This window comes from Prorops nasuta, unplaced genomic scaffold (assembly GCF_024137725.1).
Source record: "Prorops nasuta isolate Cenicafe-Biocafe unplaced genomic scaffold, Cenicafe_Pnas_1.2 PNAS00017, whole genome shotgun sequence".
Lineage (NCBI taxonomy): Eukaryota > Metazoa > Arthropoda > Insecta > Hymenoptera > Bethylidae > Prorops > Prorops nasuta.
The window spans coordinates 3,332,314-3,343,772 of record NW_027116814.1 but is presented as its reverse complement, the minus strand read 5'-3'; the positions used below and the strand labels follow the sequence as shown (position 1 = coordinate 3,343,772).

Below are 11,459 nucleotides of genomic sequence, written 5' to 3'. Positions count from 1 at the left end.
GCCGGGAGCAGAACCTCTCGATAAAGAAGATTTTCTCAGTCCTGCCATCTCAACGTTTCTGTCCAGAATACATGAAACAATGAACCTCGCCAGAGCTTTATCTTCCGATCAAATTACCGAGGTAACGTTTTCCATATCACTTTCACGAAACGTGATATCCTTCGTTGGAAATTATATCATTAATATTATTGTTCAACATATTCATTTAGTTTCTTCGGATGAAAAAGATCCAAGGAATCAAGGTATAATTCTGTAATTATTTTATACCAGTTTAACGTTCTTGTTTACATATTTCGAAAATATTGGTTATATTAAATTCAAAATGGCGTCTACATAGGAAAGTTCGAATCTTCCGCGTTGCATCGACCGGTACAACTGCGCATGCGTATCGAAGACCTGGCAACGTAGTATCAGCGCTTGCTTGCACCGTGGATGGATGTATGTACGTTGGAGTAGACGTGGCAGCGTTGGAGAGCTCGCGTTAACATATCGGATGGAACCGGTTAACAGTGTAAGTTTAACGTAGTACGGTGATGTGCCGGCGTTGCTGGTGCGCCAGGGACAGACTATCAGCAGCAGGTATCAGGATCAGGAAGAAGCCAAGCTCCTCCGAGCCAGACAGGGTAGTCACAGTCGCGTGCTGGCCAATCAACGAGCAGTGTGTGGTGCTGTGGGCTAAGGGACGATGAGGCCCGGGCGGATAATTCGGCTGGCGACTTGAGGACAGAAATGTTGAAGTTTGGCAGCAAAAGCGACGTGACGGTGGTGCATCGCGCCACTATTCGACTCTTGGACGACGCTGAAATCATCCACTGCGATTTCCAGGTATCTCAACATCTCCCCTCGTTCTTTACCCCAACCCCCTAAAGACCTTCCATGACTGTAACACGCTTTTACTAATTGCACAGGTCCGTAACCCGTCCCGGAATAACGCTATCCTGCTTTTTCCCGGAAAACCTTGGCCGGATTTGAGGAAAACACTCGTTATCGACGACTCGGATAGCACTCCATCAAGCGCATTTTATTTATAAGCTTAGAAGTTTAAGATTCGCACGAACGAATCGGTTATATTGCTCGAGGACTCGTGTTTTCGCAAGATAATCGAGGAAATTCGTTGGGTGGCTCGCGGAAATGTTACGAGGGGATGATAAGCAGGCCCGCTGGACCAGAGAACGGTATCCCCTCGTTCCATTTCCTGCTTTCCCGAGATTTCTCGACTTAGTCTAGTTGTTATTGCCATCGCGGTGGCTCCGGCATCGATCGATTTCTCCCCAAACTGTCAAAGCCCGTGCAATCTTTATCTCTTCCGGCCATGCCGGCTCCTACAGGCGATCGGGGGAAGGGGATGATTTCCGGCCGTAACATGCAATCTCGATAATTGCCCCTCGAGTTTACTCGAGCTCTTTTTCTTGCTCATCTATCCTTTCACACGCGCTGCGTCAACTCGACTTACACACTTGACATATTTTTATACCGGAGCACTAATGACGGGCTGCTGATCGAAGCTTTCGAGGACTCCAGAAATTCCTTCATAAGTAGCTCGCTCTTTATTTCCCTTTTTATGGCCAATTGCATAATTAACCGCTGCCAGACGAAAAGCTGATAAGCTGTTATTAAGCTGATTGCACTTTCCTGTATGAATTAATTTAATTCGCCTAATCTAAATGTACTATCGCGACCTCGACCATCCCCATTGGCCGATCAAAAATTTGTTATTATTTTTCTTCTAATTAATTCAACGTGGCTCTCTCGCCACAATCGTGCTCGAAGCTCTTTACCTAACTGGGTTAGCGTTGCACAGCGTTGGGCAGAAAAGAAATCTTCTTTAATATCGAAAACGCTAGATGAAAATAATAGGAGAGCGTGCGCGTGATTAATTATATGCAAAGAAAGATTTGCATAAATTTACATAAGAACTGCATCATGCTACATTGCTCGCGCTTTGTTCAAATATTCTATAGTGGGGTGAAATTCTTTCCAGTATTATGAAATCGCTTGAGTCGTTGATGATGAAAATCATCCGACTCTTCTATTCCTCCGACGAGACTGCGTTTATTTTTGTCCTTTTTAACTTTTCGGTTGCCTCGTCATTTTCTTGTATCCCCCCCCCCCCTTCTCCATAACAAGGATTACCCAAGATTCTCGAATTTCTTCATCGTTGCCCCAAAGAGTTCCAAAGCTATTCATGTCTCAGTCACGCTTTTTATGGCCACAAAGCAGCATCGAATTTCTCCGATTTACATTCTTAATTTCAACGATGAGTGGTGGATTCTTATCTCTTTGACGAGTATGCGTGAAATTCTTCCTTATTAAGGCGTCTCTTTATCGAGAAATTTAATTAACGGAGATAATCGAGCGGAGGAAGAGAATATGGGAATTGGCAAAGTGGAGTTTCTTTAATCGATCACGGAGTATTTCGCGTTGGTAAATGACTGGACTACGTCGCGGGGATAATGTAATCCGGGATCGCGTGTTAGCGGCACGTTTGCACGCGCACGCAGCCGGAAAGCTTCCTTTAGGAGAGGAAATGGACAGGGGGTAAGGCCATTTGTTCGTGGACGACCCAGTTTTCTAGTTGGCAGAGGAGTAGAGTGTCGCGAGCGAGACCTTTTTCTTTTAGCCAACATCGAAACCAGATGGGAGCTTCCAGCCTTACCCCATTTCCAAACCTACGCGTAGCTGCGTGCCACGCTCGATCGATATTTCTTCGTTTAAATTCTGTATTTTTCTAATCATCCACCGACGATACCTTTCGTGACATTGTTCCCTATTGTTCTTGTAATCTCTACAAATATCTGTAATCGCTCGCTCCGTTTTTTAGGTTCTCTTGTTTCTGTATAAAATTTTATTGTAGGAGGATGATAATATTTTACATTTGTCAAATTATCTTCGTATCGTTTATATGATTGGTTGGTCCCTGTGGACGCTCCACGAAAAATAATCGCTCGTTTTTTGGACAGTTAAATTGTATTTTTTTTTTCTAATGACCTAGTCATTATTTATTTCGTGATACTATATTCGATACTGTTCTTGTAATCTCTACAAATATCTGTAATAGCTTGCTCCATTTTTTAGGCTCTCTTGTTTCTGTTTAAAATTTCATGTAGAGAGATAATTACGTTGTTCATTTTGTCAAATTATCTTGATATAGTTTATATGATTGGTTGATCCCTGTGGACGTTCCACGAAAAATATTCGTACGTTTGTTGGATAGTTAAACTGTATTTTTTTTCTAATGACCTAATGATTATTCATTTCGTGACATTATTCCCTATTGTACTTCTAATCTCTACAAATATCTGCAATCGCTTGCTCTATTTTTTTATATAGTTTCTGCTTCTGTATAAAATTTCACGTAAAAAGATAATTATATGTAATCGCTGTCGAGACACTATAGTGTCTCTTGATTGTTCATTTATCAAATTATCTTGATATTGTTAATATGATTGGTTGATCTTTGTGGATGCTCCACGAAAAATAATCTTACGTTTGTTGTACAGTTAAACTGTATTTTTGTTTTTTTTTTTAATGTACTGGTAACAACTTATTTGAAGACACTATTCCCTATTGTTCTTCTAATCTCTACAAATATCTGTAATCGCTCGTTCCATTTTTTAATTTCTGCTTCTGTATAAAATTTCATATAGAAAGTTAATTATATAGTTCATTTATCAAGTTATTTTGATATAAATAACATGATTGGTTGATCTTTATAGAAGCTCCACAAAAAATATTCACACGTTTTTTTGAAAATTAAACTAATTTTTATATTTTTTTCGAATGAACTAGTAACGACTCGTTTCGTGATACTATTCCCCATCGTTCTCCAAATCTTCACAAATATAACCAAAGTCTCGCTCTATTTTTCAGAGCACCCACCCGTACCCATCAAAATTAATTCCAACTTTGACGTAGAAAGATGATTACGTTAGTCCATCGATCAAGTTTTCCCGGTATTGTTAATGAAATTGGTGGATCCCTGCGGACGCTCCACGGAAGCTAAACGAGCGCTTCCTGGACGGTTTATTCCTGGCTATTATTACCTGGCGCGAACTTGGTGCATAGGTCACGGTCGAAGCTTCTTCGTTTACGTAACCGATGATGGTGCGAATGCATACTCACAGAGATTTCCTGCCTCGTTGCGAAACGCTAATAAATATAGCGACGCTCCACAGGTTCGCGTGTCTCGGCCGATTAAACTATCGCGACCCTGATACTGGAAATATCGCTCGTTTCCGCGGCCCACCGAGGGAATTCGTGAAAACCAACGGCACGTGGCCACGTAAGGCAAAACGTATTTGGAGCGAAGCGAGAGTTTTCTATCAAACGTGCCTTCTTCCATGTCTGTGGAACGTGGACGAAGAAACTTTCTTTTTCTTCCCCCCCCCCCCCCCCCCCTCTTTTACTTAACAAATTGTTTAATCTCTGAAGAGATCAGTCGACTAACGAGTTCTTGAATTTTTCAGCCACAGCACAAGGGACGATACATTCTTGAATATGTCTGCAAACAGCTCAACATCTTGGAAACGGACTACTTTGGTCTTCGTTACGTTGATCACTGCAGGCAGAGGGTAAATTAATTTATTTATGATTATGGAAGAAATTATAATGAGATGAAATTAATTTATGGTGTTTTTGATTTTTAGCACTGGTTGGATTTAGCCAAAACTGCAATAAAACAAGTGAAAGGTTGGTTTTCTTCAATGGTTTGAATGGAATTGAGTTGGAGGATCATCTGGGAGTAATAAGAGGGTGGAAGCTAATGACTGGCAGGTTGTTTGACAAGGCTAAACGTGCTGGGTCAAAGAAAGTAAAGCTTAGAGATGTATCGACATTTGGTGCTTAAGGACGAGGAGGCATGAATAAGAAATTGCAAAGACTCGTATAGCATTCCTTATTCCTAAAAGTCCAGGATATCGTATGTGGCTGAAGTTGGACGATCAGCTAATAGTATTAAACAGCTGTGACCAAGGTTACGATCGGCTTATCCTCTTTCGTATGCCTTATTTCTAATTATATTTGGGTCGATGTCACATGAAAGTTTCAAGGCATAGCGACCCGTTACACCATTCTCGCTGAATTGGACACAAATAAAGCTAGTTGACCATTCGAGCTTGGAATAACTTCACCAGAACTAACTAGATCCACAGCGAGTCTCAAGGATAGTCGCATTCGATCGACTCATTCGGCCTTAGCTATAAGAAAACATCATTGTTTATGTATGATATTTCTAGACATTTTTCCTATTTCGATTTTTTTCCTTCCAGATATGGATCCCATTCTGTTCAGCTTTCGTGTAAAATTCTATCCTCCGGATCCTCTCAGGTTGAAAGAGGAGATCACCAAGTATCAAGTGTATCAACAGTTGAAGAGAGACTTGCTTCATGGCAGGCTTTATTGTAGTCCTGGAGAAGCAGCCTTGTTAGCTGCCTGTATCGTTCAGAGTGAGACGAGAATTTAAAATTTTATTGAAGATTAATTGATTCATGTATTTTGATTTATAACTAAATATTATTTTTAGGTGAACTTGGTGATTACGATCCTGAAATTCACGAGGGTAACTATATTTCGGAGCACAAGCTTTTGTTGAAACAAACTGAGACAATTGAGGAGAAAGCTATGGAGCTTCATCAAGGTCAACTCAAGGGATTTACACCGGAGCAAGCCGAGACCCATTTCCTGAGACTGGCATCGACTCTGGACACCTATGCAGTTGATCCTCATCCAGTGAAAGACCACAAAGGGTCTCAGCTTTACCTTGGTATCAATCACTGTGGTATACTCACGTTTCAAGGCTCCAAAAAGACTCATCATTTCCGGTGGTCCGAAGTCCAAAAAATCAACTACGAAGGCAAAATGTTTATAGTCCATCTGACCATTAACGAGGTGATTATCAAACTTGAGCACGAATTATCGAATAGAGTCCAATGTAAAATTTATCAAAAATCGTTGTATAGATACTCGATTACGACCTATTTAAAATTCTGATTAAGGAGACCATACGACAGGGCTTTGTAGAGAGGATAACATAATCAAGTTCGTGTTTTTTCATGATCGATAAAATAACCTCGACCCAGTGTCGGAAGCTAGAGTTTATAGGATTACAAATTCCACTACTCTGCTTCGTTGTCTACCCATTGTCAGGCACCTCCAACATTGCATCAGAAACTGCACCTTAGTCTTTATTAAAATAATTTCACTTAATTTGTCACGAGTTTATCGACTTGAATTAATTTCAATTAATTTTAATTCGTTGCTTCGTCCCTTGTAATTGTATTGATTTATTGAATATTTGTAGATTGAAACACAGCTACCACATATATATATTTTTATATATATAACAAAGTTTCTTGTAGTATCATAAGTCAATAGTTGGAACTTCTCCACACTGGGAACGATTGAATTTCGAGCAAAGGTGTATATGTTATTGATTAGAGTCTTTTTAGTGGAAAACAATAGAGTCCCTCGTATGGTCTCGTAATGCGACGTGGAAACGTCTCTTTAAAATCTTATACACGTGAAAAAGTTTTGTCTTCCTGCGTACGCAGGTTGTCACGTTAGCACAAGGACTAGGATAGTAACGAGCGTGAAGTAAATCTGATTATTTTTCACTGCCGGACCCTATTAGGATGTGAGGACGAAGGTGAGTCGTCTCGTAGAAACTTCTTGCTATGATCTATACATATACTAGAGCCACTAGTTTATTACTGTCCTTGCAACAATTTAGTACCAAAGTGTGGATTTTTCCCACGTTAGAAACCTCGTCAGACCTTGCATCTGTATTTCACGTAGTTTGCCTTGTTTGTTCTGCCTCCATAGAATGCCAAAGAAAAAAATAAATAAATAACCAATTGGTCTAATTGATACCTTGCAATTTTCAGAAAAAACACACTGTTGGATTCAAATGCCCAACTGGATCAAACTGTCGTCACGTTTGGAGATGTGCCATCGAGCAGATGCTATTTTTCACGTAAATTATTGAAAATACATTTAAAAAGAAAATCTTAAAAATTCAAATGTTAATAAAATATTTTCTTTTAGATTGCCAAGAGCATCCGATGCTCCAGTGGTGAGTGGAGGTTCGATTTTCTCCTGGGGAACGAAATTCAAGTACACAGGCAGAACTGAGAGGGAAGTCCTCGAAGGTACAGGTCCCCTAAGAAAGGAGGAACCAACGATCCAACGTTGCTCCAGCACTGGACTCAGAAGAAAGGCCAGCAGTGTTCCAGCTACTCCCAGCACACCCAGCCAGGATCTCGTAGAAATACGTTAGTTTCTAGTTAAAAAAACATGAAAAGTCAATTGGTTCAGTTTCAGTAATTTTAGCTGAAGATTTCTTCTCCTAGAGAATTTTTAACTGTCAAACTTTCTTTGTAGCTGAAGAGAAGTTTTTCTCAACTTTGGCATGAGAGATTTTTTTAAAGCACTATATGTTGCATGACCTAGGATACTCTAGTTTGCCACGAAGCTGTCACAGTGCTGGTTTGGATGGCGCTGGTATGTCGGAAGGTGCGACAGGGCTACCCCTGAGCTCCCCCTACTGTCCTGACAACACCTTGCCGCTCCTGGAGACCGTCTCCGAGGACCAAGAAATTCAAGCTAGGAGAAACAATGGTTAGTGCCTAGAGGATTCAGGCTTTACCTGTCTCGAATAACCACGAAATATACGAGTGTACACCCAACGAAGAACCGATCGATGAGAAAGAATCCATGAGATTGGTAGAACGAACCATCGTTGACGAAGACACTTGGATATCTCGATGATCGCATGCCAAGCACGCTCTTGGAGCTATATTAAAAGTCGTACAAGCTGCATGTGTAAAAGGGTTGCACCTTAGCTGCAACCATTACAAATCGAATTGTCACCCCACGGCTTCCTGGCTTCTTAGATTTTCATTTGGTTTTCCATTCTTTCTGTTCTTTTAGCCGTAGACGAAAAAGAAACGCATGCGAGTGCCACCTACACCACATCCACCACAAACCAGAAAAAACTGACATTTCCCAAGAGCACGCTGAACCGGCCTCAAGCGTTGTACAGTCAGAGAATAGTTATAGGCTCGGACGAATTGGCGGGCAGGGATATCGAGAACGTCGTCAGACAGAGAATCAACGAGCTTGAGAAGAGCCCCAAGGCCGTTAGGTCAACGGCCTTGATAATAAAAACTTCAATTACGCCTGCTAAGTCAAAGTCGCAGAGTTCCTCCAATGGGATGCTGATAAAGAGTGGTTCGGTAGGGACGTTTGGTAGCTCGAGGAACTCCTCAGGGAGGCTGCAGGTAAGCCCCGAGGAGAGCCTGAGCAGGGGCACGAGGAAGAGCCAGCAAAATGGCCTTGCAAACCTCGCAAGATCGCCTATTCCCAATGACACCAGAAATGGACTGGATCGAACTTTTTGTCGATCAGGTAAGCAACGGGGAATCTCCAATCAGCCAATCTCTCTCACTCGATTAATCTGTCTCTCTCTCTCTCTCTTTCTCTCTCTCTTACTATGTACTATTCGTCGCTTTGCATCGACCCCTCACCTCTCAACCACATCCAAAAATTTATTTCTTTGAAATTAACTTTCTTTGCATTCAGCATGTGGCCAATGTCACGCCCCATATCCTTGTTTATCATAGTTGCACGAAATTTCCTAAATACTTGGAGTAATCGATGTCTAAACGCAAGATAAGCTGTGGATGGAATTATGGTCGACGATCGATCGTTATTTGGTATTTTATAGTTTTATTCTTTTATTTATTTATTTTGGGAAGATCGATCGATGGCAATAATTTGATTCTCGCGTTGTTGTAAACCGGAAGCTAATTGGTTTTTGATGGTTTCAGTGGGCTCCCATGAGGTGGACGCGAGCGATTATTACTTCAGGGACTCGTTCGATCATTCTTCCTCCGAGAGTCAGCTACTGGACGCTTCGGGTAGACCGCAGAGTCGCTCGGTGACACCAGTGCCGAAAATGCAGAAGCTGCAGAACTCGAAATTGCCGGTTCAACAGCAGCCACAGCGACAGCAGTGGCTTTATCGTCGTTGGAGTGGCAAGTTCAGTCACAAGAGTCTTCGAATAGTGAGACTCTGCGTTTCTGCGTTCGTCTTAACCGTCACCGTTCTCTTCATCGTCATCGTGGTCGTCTTCGAGACTGACACGTCTCTCTTCAGTAGTCTCAGGAAGACACCGGAAATGGTTGCTTTAAGGACCCAGTACTATGTACCCATCAAGGAGTTCCTCAGGAAGCTCGGCCTATTTTGATGCGGCACATCACTGCGTAGATCGACCTTGAATGCTATTTCCTTACAGTGCCAAGTCGAGGATCCTTCGATGGAACGTCCGCTGTCGTCTTGGGTTTCTTGCCCGATAGCTTTATTTTCATCGCTCACCGTACTCTCCGTGCGCTAATGGAAGCTGTTATAATTTTGTTAAGCTGATCGAGCAGCACTCTGGAAATTCTCAGCTTAATCGTGTAGGAAGAAAGCGATTCGTTGACCAATAATGAAAGAAGCGCGAGCGAAGTCTAATTTTGCGTTTTCTTAGATCCCAGTTATGACCTATCGAAGTTTTGGAAAAACATGCACTTGGCCAAAGTGACATAATCGATTCTTTTATCAACAGTCGATACGTCAAAACGCAAGAAACCGTTTCGTGAATGGCCTATTTTTAATTTTGCAATGTCAGACTTCCTTAAATATTTTATGCGTCTCACAATTATTATAATTATACGTCTGTATATATACACGTAATTGCGAAATAATTTATTTTAACAATGAGGTGATTTTACACACGCTGCAGTGTGTGTATACTAAAGTAATAATTACTATAGGGCTATTGAAGCAATTAAAGAAATCAATTCTTTCAAGCGATAAGCATTCGTACGCAATCGTGCTGCATTTTCTCAAATAAGACAAAAATTCTTAATCTTTTTACGAAAATGTTTCGATGGACAATCATCTCTGGTTATGAACGGAGAGAATTTTTTTTAAACATTTCAGTAATACATACAACAAATATATATTATACGTATGCAGTATATATATAAACCATGTAGGAGGTAGTTGTTTCAAGTTCGTACTAATTTTTAGAAATGTCATTGAATTTTTCATATTTTGCTGCCATTGGTGTTGTTCGCCAATCGGAAATTTCGCTTCAACCCCTGAAGCATCTAGGAAGTAAGCAAAAGTTGCTCTCTAATTCGAAAAAGCCAGCCAGTGCTTCAAGCAATATTTCATACCTGTCAACGTTTCTTTGTATCTCTTTTATGTTCTCTCCTTCTAATTTTCACTCCATTCAAACTTATTTTTCTATGATAAGAACTACAAAAATGAGTAGGCATAGTGGTATGAGAGAGATGACAAATCAAAATTGTTTGCCAGGCGTGACGCAAAAGCGTATGTTGATACTTTGCGAGATAAAAGTTAGTGTGTTTGGAAAGCGACTGATTCACTTTGTCCATGCAATTAAAGATGCACCTACGACTCTAATTAATTAGAGTCGAAACGGTGCTTAAATCTTACTTCGACAACGATTAATAAATTGCCTCAAAAAAAGATAGCTCCTCCGAAGGGAGAATGTTCATGTGCTATTCACGCTCAATAATTTGTAAAAAAAACTTTCATGGAACATCTTGTTTCAGTTAATGTGCAATTTAAAGGGGAAAATACATTTTCCCTTTAATGATATTTCTTTGATGATTAGTGAAGGTTTTTTTTCAAAGACAAGCGTGTGTTATAGGCGAGCGAACAAATTGTATAAACAAAACAGATGTCAATTGCAATTTAACGTATCTGTAGATGTAAAGGTAATAAGGGAATTATACCATTTGGACGATCGTTTAAAGCGATAGGTCCGCCTACTCTATTGTGAGGTGGTCTCTATTCGGAATATTTCTATGCAATACTTGTGGAGAGATAAAGAAAAACATTTTAAATCCAATAAATAATAAGGAAAAAAGTGAGGTAGGTTCTTAATTAATATTTGACTGGACGGCAGGAAGGCTGACCTTTACCAATCGTCTCCATTATGCAAATACTGCGGAACAAAGTAATTTTTAGCTTTTAAACGTAATACGCGCGATATTTTGAGGTCAATGATTTCGAACTTATTCTGTTGTAAATAATGTAAAATAAAATATTTACAATTAATATAAAAAGCATGGCAAATGCGCCGCTCTATTAGTCAATAAAATTTGTTCATTCTTCCACCAGTGGTCATTTCTCCTAGATTCGTCAATTTCCCCTTATTTTTTACGCATAGGGGAAACCCTTTCATTTATTATCTAGGACCTAGGAGCAAATAATGAAATAGGCTTTTTTAAAGATTTAATTTCTACCATTTAGACAATGTTTTTTTAACGACAAAATTTATTATTAGGAGTATGATTCATTTTTTATTTATTTAGATTAATTAGTATAAGATTAGGATTGCGTGTTTGTTAAATAGAAGGATAAAGTGTCTGGTAGAAATTCGTGGT

The 11,459-nt window shown here is 40.2% G+C and overlaps 1 protein-coding gene across 3 annotated transcripts; it reads left to right on the top strand.

The window, feature by feature from the left end:
• Positions 1–4: 4 nt before the first annotated feature.
• Frmd5 (FERM domain containing) lies at positions 5–11,187 on the top strand. Of its 3 annotated transcripts, XM_066737539.1 has the most exons (13): positions 5–121; positions 210–242; positions 338–825; positions 4,467–4,571; positions 4,647–4,689; positions 5,268–5,444; positions 5,522–5,886; positions 6,629–6,643; positions 6,882–6,970; positions 7,042–7,268; positions 7,447–7,614; positions 7,927–8,403; positions 8,826–11,187. In XM_066737539.1, exons 3-13 carry the CDS (start codon positions 730–732, stop codon positions 9,242–9,244), a joined length of 2,181 nt encoding a protein of 726 aa, XP_066593636.1. In that variant the 5' UTR covers positions 5–121; positions 210–242; positions 338–729; the 3' UTR covers positions 9,245–11,187. The 3 variants fall into 3 exon arrangements, with proteins under 3 accessions (XP_066593636.1, XP_066593637.1, XP_066593638.1); XM_066737540.1 differs by lacking the exon at positions 6,629–6,643; XM_066737541.1 differs by lacking the exon at positions 7,927–8,403.
• Positions 11,188–11,459: the final 272 nt, after the last annotated feature.